We start from the raw sequence: 14409 nt of genomic DNA, 5'->3' as shown, positions 1-14409 counted from the left end.
CGCAGTGGGTTCCTTATTAAATTCTGATACGCAGCAGGCTAGGAGACGGCAAGCTGCGGATTGTAAACAAGCGTCGCCGAGAGCCAAGTTCGAGCAGGCTGCACGGTTTCTCTCCGTGGATCGGGCACCTTGGACCGTTTGGTGCGAGGCATGTGAGGCAGCTATCGCCCGGTCCAATGTTGCGAGGCCCGCAGCTGCTTCTGCGGCGCTTGCTGCGGCGGCAGCAGCGCGGCTACTGCAGCTCGACACCGTCGGGACACCCCGCGCCGGCATCCAAGAGTCGGGGCGACTTGCTGTCTCTGCGCCCTTCGGAGTTGGTCGAATTCCTGCGTTCCCGAGGCATCCAGCGCTGCTACGCCGTGTGCGGCGACGGGGGTCGGGTGACCGTGTCGCATCCCGAACTGCAGGAGCTCGCCGACTGGCTCAGTTCGGGCTCCGAGCCACAGTTCCGTGGCCACGAGGCGATCCTCATGCAGCTCGGCATTCGCACCGGATGCCTGCTGACGGCTTTCCTCTGGCGCACCGACCGTGGACAGGCTGTGCGCCGTGCTTCTAATTTCTACTGAATCGAATGCTCGTTAATCGTTGTCCGGCCCCGTCAAAGGCGTGGCATAGGCTCTCCAAGCGTGGGCTAGTTAAATGACCCTTTTTGTTCGAGCTTGGTGTGCTGGCACGGGGGCCACGTTTGATGCGCCTAGAGGCGAAATTGCAGAGCACGCACGCACGCACGTGATTTGAATAGAATTGTGCGATCGATTTGTGATTGGGCAACTGGCGGCTTGTCTGAAGTTTCCGTTGGCTGTTTCCCAGCAGCGCGGGTAGGCACTGTAGCGCGGGGTCATTGGCAAATACGAAGCGAACATGTGCACGAGCCGTTTTGCGATAGTGGCCTGCCATAAGGCAGCTTGGTAAAGCGGTTTAATGAGTTCGGTTTTTATGCCTTCCACGTCGTATTTCCACACCAGTGAGAGCTTCGGAAAACAAGTTTTTAAGGCGCACCACTATGCCACCGTGTAGAACTCTGAGTATACGGGTCGCGTCGCTTATGCCCGAGATGTCAGTATTCGCGTCAGCCGCTTTGTTTTTCAGTTTGCCTGAATCCCCTGAAAGTGTTTTTGAGGTTTGCCAGTGCAGGTGGTTTGTGACAGCTTCCATTATAGCTTGTCATGCTGTTAATTGCTCCTGTAGCGAGTGTGCTCAACCCAGGCACTTTGGAGCTTTTGCTTGCTTTAAGCTTGTAGCGCTCCTTTATGCACTTATCTATTTGCTTATAATACTTCACAGGCCATTTAAAGGCACTGAGAATGGGAGCTGCATGGTGATAAGGATAAAATTTCAGACATGGCCTTGTGTATGCAGGTCGAGGATTCATGTGTTTACTTGTGAAGGCAAGAGGAAATTGTTAATGTGTTTTAAATGAAGCACTTGAGGCACTGGTGGCATCTAATGACCATTGGAGTAAATGGATTCATATAATGTCTTCGTGATCGTCTGTAGTTTCTAAGCTTCAACCTACTTCCTGCTTATAGCGCAAAATACCCGTATACTGTTCACATTTCAAAATACTATGCAAGTTAACTGACAGCACCTCACTCGTAGATATGACCTTCAGTACGATGCTGCTGTTGACTCGTGAATATCGTGCTATTGCAGAAAGTTTGCCATTAGCATAGCAAAGTAGTTTATTACTCAAGTGGTCTGGGAAAACAAGCCTGCTTTTATTTTTCTAGGTTTTAAGAACTGCGTTAGTGGAAGGTGTCCTTGTCTAAGACTAGGGTCAATAATGTCCTGGTGTTGACTCTGCTGTGTTTGTAACAGAGAGCAAAAATAATGCATCAGAACAGGCAGAGCTAGCTTGTGTCATAATGCCAAGTTCTTTAATTAGATTTGGAAACCTGTTAGGACTCTAGAGGTGGGTGCGGGGAGGCATTAGTTAGATGCATATGTGTATTTTTTATGTATGCTTTTTTTTCTTTGCTTTTTCTGTTTTGGGATAGCAGCTACACATTCTTCCTATGAAATGGGTGCCTAGCTTTCTAGACTTTGGAGTGCTATCTGATTCACTTCTTTTTTTTTTTCCATGCTCCAAAACTATTTCGCATAGACAGTGGTTAATTTCCTACTCTGTTTTTGCATGCTTTTACGTCTGTACACACATTTGCTAATACACTCGTTTCTTGTGCCATGTAGGCGCTGCAATTAAATAGAGTGCCTTTCCTGACTTTGCTTTTCTCTTCATATAGCATACCACCACCAAACTTTCCATAGACTAACTTCAAGTATAAAGTGCTTAGGGGTCACTTTCCGTAGACTTCAAAATAAAATTTGACAAAACCAGAGGGAACTTCTTAGTGGAAATCTGAAGTATACATGGCCATCAGTCTCATGAAAAAATGAATGGGGCCACGGGTTGAACTACCTGAACTGCAGGCTATGTACTGAAGATAATTCAAGCGCTGAGATCCAAAATCATTGGACACACAGGGCCAAGTTTTGTCACAAAGCACTGGCTTATGCTTGGCTTTCCACTGTAAGCTTTCTTTTGCATAGCACTGGATGGCACTCATTACTAGTCACGTTATCATCATCCCAGCATTTCATTACTTGCGGCGAGTTCAACAAGAGCATCTGTTGTGCACTCTATGTGGTTCCAGTATGGAGGCATCCGGTTGCAACCGTATTCAAGCGTTGAGCAACTGCTACGGGATGGTCTGCGTCAGTCCACCTTGCTTGGAATAAAAGCTGCCCTGGCCGGCGTCTGGTGTGTAACCGACTACACTGCCTTGAGTTGTCGATATCGATGGTGATTCCAGCTAGGTTGTACAAATATTCCATGCAGCATTTGGAGTCTAGGGTCGCCATAGTGGCGAGAAAGCTATTGAAAGTGTTCCTTTCCGTTCGGATATGGAATCACTGTGATGCTATTGTTTGCTTGTGAGCGGACTGTTCATGAGGAGGAGCGCGTTGTGCCTTTGGCGGTGTGGGCCGGGCACTTTATCTTTATTTTTATTCTGCCCAAACTAATCTCTGTTAACGAGGAGGACTTGCATTTACAACTGTGTACAGGCTTCCACAACCATGATATGATCATGTTTCAAGCACTTCTTTATTATGACCACCATGAAAGCTAGAACTTTCTGCACAATAATACACACAGTAATCCAGTACAATTGAGTTGCTACTTGATCCTACGAAAAAGTTGCACTTACTAGACAAGGAGAACAGAAGGGAGGTGATAGCCGTAAAGTGCAAGTTTTGAACACATGCCTGATTTCAAGTTTAGCTTCTTATATTGCTAATGTCTGTCTTGCATTGCTTTTTTTGAAGGTCGTGCTTCTCCATAAAGGTCGTGCTTCTCCATAATATAAACCTTTATTTTCAGGAGCTTGCATCTCCTACATAAGGTTCTAGCATTTGAATGTTTAGATTCAGTGTGTGGTAGGGGTATGCACAACTAAGGCTACAAATGCTGCTCTGAGAGGTTTCAAGCTATGCCCCTGAAATGATTGCGTGACACTCCGCACAGTTAGTGAAATTCTTGCAGAGTTTATTCTGTGTTCAAGTGTCCAGCTACAGGCTGAGAGGTTGCAACTTACTAGCGTTTCATTCTTTTATGTGCACACGTATTTGAAGTGTTAGCGCCATAGTTATTGGAAGTTTTTTTTTTTTTTTCTGCCATAATTACGGATTGACAAGGATGTTAATCTAGAGTGTTTACTAGGATTCCCAAGGTGGAATAGATTTAGCCACGTGGTTGTGCCTGGGTGGAGGCAAATGACTGGTTACTTCCTTATTTGGTTGACAAGGAAGTTGAATGCACAGACATTTTCCTTCCTGCCCCTAGCTGCTAGCCTGTTGTGCCAATTGGTGGTTTGGGCAGGAGACTTTTATTTTTCATTGTTTTTTCTGCCCACTCTAGCGTATGCCCTCTAGCTGCCAGCTTTTGCTGTTTTAAACGGGCTTCTGTGTAGCACGTGCTGGACATTAATATCGGCATACTCTGTGCAGGCTGGGTGGCGGCAAAGGCATCATTCCGCAGCCAGAGAACCGGCAGCATGTTCAACCCGAGTTCCGGCAGGCGCTCTTCTTCGACTACGGGGACTTTCTTTCCTCCCTCAACGGCTGCTATGGTGTGTGTGTGCCCTCCAATGGGCTCTTGCTGTCTTGCGCAGCTGCGGAAGGTCATTCGACTAATGTGGCTTTGATTCTTTCTGTAGCAGGTAACAGGAGTTCTCAACAGAAGTGGTCAGGAAAGGCATGCCTTTAGAGGGCATGACGCCGCATATATTTCGACGCATTGTATGTGTTTGTGTGGCTGACTGTTCTGACCAGTTCGAACCTGCCTAATTCAAACATTCGATTATTTGAACTGAATCCTTGGTGCATTCAACATCAAGTGCATTAAGGAGGGAAGAGGGTCTTAGAAATAAATTTTTATTAATGAAGTCCCAACAATGAAATCTTCAGGGAATATGCATTTTTCAAGCTGATTACAAATATGCAATTTAATTTTATGTACAACAAGTCCTTGTGCACTTATGCAATATGGTATTTAATTTTTCCGAGAGTTTGAAAGAAATTCTACTGCAGGGAACTTGTTAGACTGCATGCCATTGGTTTCTCTTGACATCAAGCTATGCAATAAGGGTAAAATTATCATCCTGCCTCTTGTAGAAGGTGAGTTATAGGATTTTGAAATCGTCAGTTTCTTCCCGTTTGTGAAGTGGCAAATTCAAAAGCCTGTAACTCAACTTCTATGATAGGCAGGATAATAATTTTGGTCTTATTGCATAGTTTGATGTGAAGACAATGCCAGTGGCATGCGTCCTAGCAAGTTTCCTGCAGCAAAGTTTATTGACAGCTCTCTGTAAAAGTTGCATAACATATCATGCAAGTGTACAAGGACTTGTTTCACATAAAATTAAATTACATATTTGGAATCAGCATGAAAAAATACACGTTTCTTGAAGATCTCATTATTATGACTTCATAAACAAAGATTCTTTTTTTCTAAGACCCTTAAAAAACACTCCCCTTCAATCTACTTACTAATTCCAAAAAAATTTTGGTCCTTTCGAGTTTGAATTGTTGAGAGTCGACTGTGAAAGCAGGTCATTCCATATGTATGCAGCGACTACCGTCATGTTGCCTTTTCAAGCAACTGTCATTACTGCGGTATAGAGTGAATAATTAGAAATGCCCGCCTGAGCATAGATTCTTTGCGGCACAGTTGCGGGCCTGGATGTTGGCGTAAACAGCCAGGACATGGCTAATGTACACGTGCGCACCCACTGGGCTGTCAACGTGCCAGGAGACATGGGTGGATCCGCCAACGCCTCACCTTTACTGGCCCGAGGTGAGGCTTCGCTTTCGCGTGATTATGGAGAGCGCCGTTTGCTTGTTTTATTGTTGCAGATACCTTCTTCGCCCACAGGACGTTATTCTAGTGAGGCAACAACAGACAATAGGCTGTTGAAAATACAGAAGTAAAAGTCTATGGTGTAGGTGTACAGTTAGATGTAAGGAAGTAATCACCGTTAATATCCAAAAGAGCATGGTCATAAAGGTGTAAAGAAAGTCCCTACTGCTCTCTCTCATGTTTGAACGAGAATGTGTCTTGCTCAGGGGATAAAATCACAACCACTGCTCTTTTACGATAGTGACTCTCTCACCTGAAATGAGAAGGACAGCTAGCGAAAAAGCTTATATCACAACTGCAGTAATGACACTTGTGTCTGTATCATTCTACTCTGAAGGGGTGGAGTTAGCTTGCAAGAATTTTTTTTCTACAAACAGATGTCGTCAAATTCACTTCAGTGATATGGACGCGTTTGTGCAAAGCTGTCACAGAATTGTGATTTTCCCTGTTTAGAGTTCATTCAGCAGTGTTTGTTTGTGAAGATTTTTAGCAACTGGCTTCTGTCTGTTCTGTTATGATGACAACAGTGTGCTTTGTCATGCTCAGCTCTGCATGTGATCGTATGCACATGCTTATGTCAGGTTGTGGCAGACATCTTGTCCATAATAGTCATCACTCTGCAACTTGAAGCAGTGTGTTTTTGCATGTGTTGCACTCAGGATAGAGTAAGTGGTCGCCGGTGAGAGCAGTTGTTGTAAGGATAGGAAGTGAAGGCCACGGTTCCTGCAGTCGCAGAAATTCGTGCCCTGGCTTTCTTAGTGAGAGTGAACACATTGCCGTCTCCCATGCTGGTTTTCACAGGTGTCATCTGTGCCCTGGAGGCCATGTTGGAGCATGCCCAAATGGGTAGCTTACGGGGAAAGCGTGTCTGTATCCAGGGTGCTGGAAGCATTGGCAAGTGCTTATTCCCATTGTGGCTTGTTCAGCATGCTTTTGTGTGTACACGTCCACCATTCAGGCATCAGCCTCACCTACATGGCGAGCCGTATGGCTGCCAGAGATGCAGGAATAATTGCTGGAATGGAATTGTTACTTGTTTCCAGAAAATAAATCACATGTTGCAGTTTGTAAAAAAGCAAGGATGACCATCTAGATGATATCTAAGGTTTTTTGAATGGTGTGTTGTGTGTTTGTGCGGTTGTGTAGCCTATAGTGTGTGTCAAACAGAGTCACTCCTGGGGCTGTATTTTGTAGTAATTCTTTTTTTTTTAGTTTATTCTTTTTCTTCCTTATCAGTGGCATGTCAAGCATGCCTTTGACACTGATGCCAGCAAAATACATTGCTTATTTAGCTGTCAATCATGATGTCACTAGCTTGTAGTGACAAATGGTAGAAGCACAAAAGAAGGACACAGGAAAAGAGTCACTACGAAGTATGGTCCATGGCAGTGTCGTACGAGTTGGCTTTTGTTGTCAGTGGGACCCCGCTCTAAGTGATCATGTAATTGAAACCCATTGCAGTAGTTGTCCTTGTAATCCGCTAGCCTAGGCAAGCCGCACTAAAAGCCAAGCCAAGGCCAAGCAGATAAGTAAGGGGAGAGAATGGAGGGATATCGCTGCACTCGCCAACTGTTTTAATTAAGCCACAGCCTATAGTTTTGCCAGTCCTTTCTGCAGTAACTACATTTCTGTGTTCTTTGACCATGCTGTTGTGTTGTGCTCAGCGTCTTGTCAGAAGTGCTGAAAGTATGCATTCCACAATGGCACCCACTAATAGGCATCTGACGATCAAGTCTTCTTGACTGACGATGTCTGGAGGTTTCGCTCTCTTGGTGAACGTTGGACTCTGTGGTTACAGGACGTGAAGTGGCGCTCAACCTTGTGGACCATGGGCTGGCGCAGCTGCATGTCACCGACGTCTACCAGAAACGCTGCGATGACATCGCCGACCTGCTTACACCGAAGGTAGGTGCTACACTGTTTCACCAGATTGCTCTGCAAAGGTTTTCCTGTCGGTTTCTTCACCGCGATGAAGGAGCTTCAGGGTAATGCCCATCTGTTGTCTGGCACTCTTAACTGGGTAAGCACTTGTGGGAACCACATTGTTAACTCGTTAGCACTTAAGAGCACAGTTTTCCATAGCCCTAGCCTGTGCAGGATTGACTGCCTCCATTAAACAGTACATGCGGAGGCAGCATTACTGTGGGCAGCTTTTCTCTGATTAATTTTTGTAGTTTAGAAAAACATATCTACTAAAATGCAGTAAATGCAACTGTAGCTTGACCGTCCAGGTAATAGATTGTGAAGAACAAGGCGCATTTTGAATCTAAGAAAATTCAGATCGTTTTCCCTCATAGTGCAGATTATAGATATTGACGAAGAAAATAGACACTAACTTGTGAGGAGAGTCTGCGACTGTTATCATTTTATTCATTTCTTCCTTGATCCCGAGCAATTCATCCCTTTCTTTATGCAGCTCGGCAATCGGCTACAAGTATCACGTGTACCCCTTGGTGATCTGAGCCTGCTGTCCGAGCCTTGTGACATTTTCGTGCCCTGCGCTGTGCCCCATGTAGGTATTGCATGGCCTAGCTGGTTTGTCATGTTGTCTTTGACACTGTCCGGGACTTTAATTGTGGTGGAAGACGACAGTTAAGGCGTTGAGTTGCACAATAAAGTCCCATTTCAGATCCTGACACCAGAAAGCATTCCTCGGGTGGAAGCCAAGATCGTCTGTGGCCCTGTGAACGAGCAGCGGCTCTCGGACGCCGACTGCGACCTCTTGGACGAGCACGGCGTCCTGTATGTGCCGGAGTACCTCTTCAACCGCATGGTGCGGACCCCCCTCGCTTTGCTCACTGACTTGTTTATTTGCAGCGCTGTGTCTAATTGATTGACTCGCGTGTGGGCTAACTTGTGCTTGCCAATTCCATGGTCACTAATGCATCTGCTGACGCTATGCCAAGCTTGCAGAAAGTGTACATGTTTGTGGGAAGTTAGCTGCAAGTTTGCTCTAATGGATCACCTTGTTCTGAGTGCTTGATCATGTGACACCTTTTAGTTACTGGACCTGGTTTTTATTTCTAGACTTTAATGTTTTCCTCAGTTATGACTGACATTTGTGTTAAAATTAATTTGCTGACAGCCTTAATTTCCTAACTTTGCTGCATGTCGGTAATGCTGTTAAAATTTGAGGTCTCTTGGTTGCCAAATTCTTAATCTGACTGCAGAAACGAGAGCTTGTCTCCGTGAATGGTTACTGTATTGTGGACTTGCATGCTGTTGTAAAAATTGAGCTCACTTTGTCGGCAACCAAAGGCACTTCACAATGGCTCACGGTCGCAGCCTTGCTGGAGTACAGTGCGAAAGGTTTGGCCGTTCTGCGAGTGCAAGGTGTCGTTTCTGGCAGCTACTGTTATCAGTTGTTTGCCTCTGTGAATGCTTGTGCTGAGGTTGCTTGAAGGTAAAAAGGCAAGGGAGGCTAGCTTTCACAAAAAGTGCAAGTACTAGTAGCTTCAACTTGAGAGGAGTGTGTGTCTTTGCTTTGCACCGAGATGGAGCATCTGTTCACGTGAGCTTGTTGTGCGAATAGCATGTCCTCCAAAACTCCATATCTTATCTCCCGTTTTCCTTTTCATCGAAATATGACCAAGACATGCCTTTACGTCGGGCTCCATGCGCTTTTCTGGAAATTTGATGGAGTTAATGTGTGCCATTGTTGAGCCATCTGGTTTTTCCTATATTAGAAGCTTGAAAAATGTGACAGGATTACAGGCAGAAAACACTGCCACAACGCTTGCGAAAGCTAAGTTAGTATTTCTCTGATGGTTCATCTGTTGTCTCTCTCCACTGCGAGTTTCTGATGTGGAACTGCCTTGAATTGCGGCTGCTTGGTAGATTGGACACTTGATACCCACTGCTTGCTATAGATGGCTTCTTGGTGTTGTTATTGGCATCCATGAACTGTGGCTGTTTGATTTATGTTCTTGTGAAGCGATAAGGCAGATGAGGCTCAAATTTAAATGACACTGAATAACTTCACAGGTTTACTGCATTTGAGCCTTTTGTTCACGGTTACCAGTGTGTTAAATAATTCAAGATAGTGGAGCTTGATTGGTGGGACTCTACTTTTGTGTAATTAGCATTGGAAGCTGCCTCCATATAGGAGGATTACAGTGTGCTGCTTACTTGCACAGCTTCGCACATGTGTTTGTGACCTTGCCTATAATAACTTTCACAGGGTCACTGCATTTGAGCCTGTTGTTCACGGTTACCAGTGTGTTAAAGAGTTCAAAGTAGTGGAGCCTCACTGGTGGGACTCTACTTTTGTGTAATGAGCATTGGCCGCTCCATCCGTATAAGAGGATTACAGTGCGCTGCTTACTTGCACAGCTTGTCACCTGTTTGTGGCCTTGCGTAGACATGAAGGGTCACATCTACTAAAGTGTGGCCACGTGTGGCAGTTATGAGCAAGTTAGGTACTTTCCAACTGCCTCTTAAAAGCCTGACTGTACGGACATTTTGAAGTTATTGTTGCCTTGAAAAAGAACAATCAGTTTTTCACCTCTTGATTGTCAGGCTCTTTAGCTGGTTGGCTTCAAGTGAGAGAATTTCATTTCGGGCACTCATTTCTTTAGTACAGTTTTGCAGTCTAAATATTTAAAAGTTGTACAGTAAAAGCTCGTTAATTCGAACTTCACGGGACCGGGAAAAAAGTTCGAATTATCCGATGTTCGAATTATCGAATGGCCGCGAAAAAACCGACAAGAACCATTTGCATTACGGTATATGTAGGGTATTTACTCGTGTAACGAACCCACTCACATAATGAACCCCCCCCCCCCCCCCCCCCCCCCCCCCCCCCGATTTTTGCCTAAGAATCTGAAAAAAAAAAAAAGCGTCAGCCGTTAACGCTTCCCTGGATCCGTTTGGCACCGTCACGGCCCACAACGCTTTTGGCGGCGCGCCAAGATTCTGCGCAGCGATAAGTGATGTTATCGCTGCGCAGCATCTTGGCGCGCCGCCAAGAAATGCGTTGTGGGCCGTGGCGGTGCCAAACGGAGGGAAGCGTTAACGACTGACGCTTTTTTTTCTTTTTTTTTCAGATTCTTAAGCCGGGGGGGGGGGGGGGGGGGTAGCTCCAGCAAGGGGGAAGCGAACTTTGGCAAAGTGCCAGCGCTTGTTCGGTTGCGCAAGCCTAGTTCAAAAGCGGGCGTCTTGTTCGCGGCTGAGCGCGTGCTTCCGTCGCGTCCGACCGATGGGTGGAAGCATGGACGACACTCGCAAAGAAAAAAAAAGTTTTTCGCTCGTAATTTGTAGCGCCGGTCCGAAGTCATAGCCTTCATGGGCGTTGGCTGGGACCGCGCTGACAGTGCTTATCCGTATTTTCGAATTAACAGGGCTCGAATTAACGAGTATTTAGATGCGAGTTCCGGAGGTTGCGCGGAAAAGAGGGTAGGCAGCCGCCAGTGCGGTCGCCAAACCCTACCCTCCGGTGCCACCGGCCACCGCGCCGGTGATGGTGCCATTTAAGCTTTACCCACTTTTCCAAGGTTTTATCTAGTTCCATCTTCTGTGCCCGTTTAGGACGTCCGCAGCTAACTATGCGGAGGAGGTGCTTTTTTTTTTTTTTTTGGCCACATGCTGTGTGCCAAGCCGCCCAGACGCGGTGGCGCGTAGTTCGAATTATCCGTAACGGAACCGACTCGCTTTCGAATTAACGGGCTTTTTTATACACAGATCTCTATGGAGCTTGGCCGGACCAAGTAGTGTAGTTCGAATTATCCGAAAATTCGAATTATCGAGTTTTGAATTAACGAGCTTTCACTGTATTACTATTATATTTATACATGGAACTATGCCGGAAAATTCAAAGAAACAAAATTGACATCTTGTGTTACACTGCATATGGTATTGTTACATTGTTTATGGAAGTGTTCCACAACTTGTACTCATGACAGTCGCAGAGCATAGAAGATTGAACCTTAAAAACTGTCAGTTTCTGGTACTTTTAGAGTCTGATAGTTGACAATTAAATAGCGGGCATCGAACCTATGGATTCACGTTGGCCGACTGTGAATAAAGCTCCCGTGTGGGAGTTGAAATCTGAATCAGTTTTTTTCTTTTGGCTGCTGCCATTTTATTTCCTGGTCACATGCCATCCTGACCGTAGATGGGCTTCTGTCAAACTATTGATTTCGAATGTGATAGTTGACCTCTCTCTTTTAGAGCATTATATCTTAGCTTATTCCCAAATTTTGTGCCATGAGTGTTGGCGCTGTCCGCAGCACACGCTTTGGAAGTGCACCAGAATGCTGCGTGCCAGGAATGGCACGGTATTTACGTTTGCGCAGAAGCGCCACCAGGGTTGGCTCTCTCGGCGAACTTGCCAAGGTGCTGGGGGGTCAGTTAGTGGTGCGGCCCGTTTCGGAAAAATTTTGTTTTCAAATTGCAGCTAACGCTGAAAAATTTACGTTACACAGTCCGAACTGTCCTGTCAACTTCAAAAAAATAGAAAATGCAGTAATTTTTATTGTCATCCTGTGCCGTGTGCGTGACAGTGCCGTGCTCAAAGCAGGCTGGTAGCCTTCTACTTGGTACCCTCTAAACGAGGGAAGCTTGAGGGGAAGCTCTGTCTGTGGTAAACACTGATGCCTTTGTTGTTTTTGCAGGCGGTGGTGAGCTCGGCATACGAGATGTACGGACGCATGCAGCCCGACCCCGAGATGGAGAAACACTTTGGCCGCAGCTGGGAGCACTCGGTGAGGCTGCACTGCAAGACAGCTTTGTACATTCACACTTGTACATTCACACTTGCACTCGTCAGCTCCTGCCTGGATTTCTTCCTATTCCCTTTCTGCATCGGTAAAAGTACAGGCGCGGACAAAAGTAAACGGAGCACGCAACTGTCTTCGAGTATTTTTCACACGTCACCTAATTGATATTTCCAGCAGTGGTGCACGCATGCTGGTAGCGGAGGTTGGTGGGCTTTCTTGTAGACAAACAACGCTTCTTCATTACCAATGGAGAAAGCGTGATTGCACTTCGAACACAATACCGTGCTCCGTTTACCTATGGCCGTGCCTGTACGTAGTAGACAAATTGAAGTTGGCTTGTATCGATAAACAACTGCGTTCTTGACGACAAAGACGCTACTTACTCTGAAAACGGAACTTCTGTAAGCTAGAAAAGGCCAGGAAAAAGTAATACAGGTGGCACCACCATCGGCTGTTTCCACTAGCAAACCGTGGTGAAGTCGGAACGTTTTTTAAACTTTTTTTCTGGCACGGATCCCGGAGGCTAAGCTGCACACCATTCACTCCGAACAGTGATCACAGAGTCCTTTTCAGTCTCAATATCACAAGTTTTGAATCGCATAGTGGGGCTATGTTTAAATCCAATAAATGCATCTTTTGCTGTCGGACAAACATGAACATAACTAGAAAGAGCCATAAGAAAAAAAATGTTGGATGGAGTCATCACTGGTGCTCCTGCAAGGATGGAGCACCACCATTGGCTCGCTTCCTTAGAAAGGGTGCATTCATGCAGTATTGGGGAAAATAAAAAATATATAAGCTGCGACACAGTGACATTGCGTTGAGCATTTGGGGGTTGTATGCGGCACGTCCCTGTACCTTGAAGCCTGATAGCAGAGTCAAGGATTGAAAGCCCCTGAGGCAAAAAGCGCTATTGACAAAATGGGTTTCAGAAATCCGATAAATGAGGCCAGTGATTAAGTATTACCTAAAATCTCAGCTTGCAGTTAACAGTTGTTAACAGCTTTCTTACTTGCAGGCTAGCAGCAGCAGATTATATGGCAGCTTTGCGCTAAACAACATGGCATCTGCTAGGCATGACGGCATTACAGGAAGGAAGACACAATGTTTTATCCCCTTAAGTCTCAGTGTCCACTTATGTGGACGTACTGTATTTTAATTTTCATGCTACCGCTGAGATATAATTGGTTGTATTTCAAACATATACAAGCCCCTCTGTGACAAGCGGCGTAGAATCGTCTGAAGTCCGACGTCCGAAATAAATGCAGAAGACTTCCTTGAACTTTCTTTTTTATTATTTTTTTTTAATGAGTCAGTACTTACAGACTCATTATTCTTACAGAACTGAACCAAGGGAAGTTTGAGACACTATAGGCAGAGCAGGTTACAATGCAAACATTTGAGGACCCATGAGAAATTATGTAATTAGTCACCATGGAGCATTTAATTTTTTTTTCGGTACAATCTAGGCACTTTTCTCACAAAAAATTTGAAGTTTTGAAAATTTCGCTCCTACTGGGCAATAATTTTTGACTGAAGGAATTATGCAAGGCCTACTCATTGGCGTGGTGAGCTGCCAATTCTTAGAGATTGCCCGTTATTCAGTGGCTGTCCGCTACGGCCACAGCATGGCGATGGTGTCAAATCTACGTTTCCCACGCATTGCAGATTGGGAACCTGGTGCGACGCGTCCTGCGCGAGTCAGCGGAGCGTGGCTGCAGCACGGTGGCTGTGGCCGATGAGTTGGCCGAGCGCTGGTCACGTCAGCTGCACCCGCTCTGGCCCGGACGTGCACGGGCACTGCTCGCCGCCTTGCTGGCACACGGCTGGCACCGGGGTCGAGACTTCTGGCGCCAGAGGCACAACTTCCCGAACACACACGGATATGCTGGATGATGAACCGGCATCCGTTTACGCAGGGCGTAAGAGTGGCGAATAAAGCGATATTCTTTTTTTTTGGCGCATCTCGGAGAGTGCCTGTTTCTGTGTGAGACTGTGTGGGTGCGTTGCACTGGCAGCGACGGTGCAGTGTACACCATGCAATTTTTTTAAAAGGCAAAAGCCTTTTCTGGCTCATGAGTGGCGTGGACAGGAAGTGCCACGCTTTCGCCAATCCACATTTCAGCAAGCCAAACCATAACCCACAATCTAATCGATAATACAAAAAGGCGCAAACTGTCAACAAAGAAAAGTAAAAGAAAATTTGGGTCTAGGCTGGAGTCGAACCCGGGCCTGCGGCCAGCTTTTTTATGCCCCCTAGGTAGGTCTTGTAGG

The 14409-nt window shown here is 46.0% G+C and overlaps 1 protein-coding gene across 2 annotated transcripts; it reads left to right on the top strand.

The window, feature by feature from the left end:
- LOC149335474 (uncharacterized) lies at positions 1–14102 on the top strand. Of its 2 annotated transcripts, XM_089552149.1 has the most exons (10): positions 2–539; positions 2655–2761; positions 4009–4130; positions 5231–5356; positions 6221–6313; positions 7218–7324; positions 7836–7931; positions 8049–8192; positions 12031–12120; positions 13804–14102. In XM_089552149.1, exons 1-10 carry the CDS (start codon positions 177–179, stop codon positions 14029–14031), a joined length of 1476 nt encoding a protein of 491 aa, XP_089408275.1. In that variant the 5' UTR covers positions 2–176; the 3' UTR covers positions 14032–14102. The 2 variants fall into 2 exon arrangements, with proteins under 2 accessions (XP_089408276.1, XP_089408275.1); XM_089552150.1 differs by lacking the exon at positions 6221–6313 and having other exon boundaries at positions 1–539.
- The last annotated feature ends 307 nt before the right edge of the window (positions 14103–14409 follow it).

This window comes from Amblyomma mixtum, chromosome 7 (assembly GCF_055824585.1).
Source record: "Amblyomma mixtum isolate Tamu chromosome 7, ASM5582458v1, whole genome shotgun sequence".
Taxonomy (NCBI): Eukaryota; Metazoa; Arthropoda; class Arachnida; order Ixodida; family Ixodidae; genus Amblyomma; species Amblyomma mixtum.
Note: the sequence above shows the minus strand (reverse complement) of the source record. Positions and strands in the feature narration are given on the sequence as shown.

Excerpts from the sequence above, each read along its gene's own strand:
- LOC149335474 (XM_089552149.1), top strand. The coding sequence starts at position 177 with ATGTTGCGAGGCCCGCAGCTGCTTCTGCGGCGCTTGCTGCGGCGGCAG. Across the intron at positions 4,131-5,230 it reads CTCCCTCAACGGCTGCTATG|TTGCGGGCCTGGATGTTGGC; the intron begins GTGTGTGTGTGC and ends TTTGCGGCACAG. Across the intron at positions 5,357-6,220 it reads CTCACCTTTACTGGCCCGAG|GTGTCATCTGTGCCCTGGAG; the intron begins GTGAGGCTTCGC and ends TGGTTTTCACAG.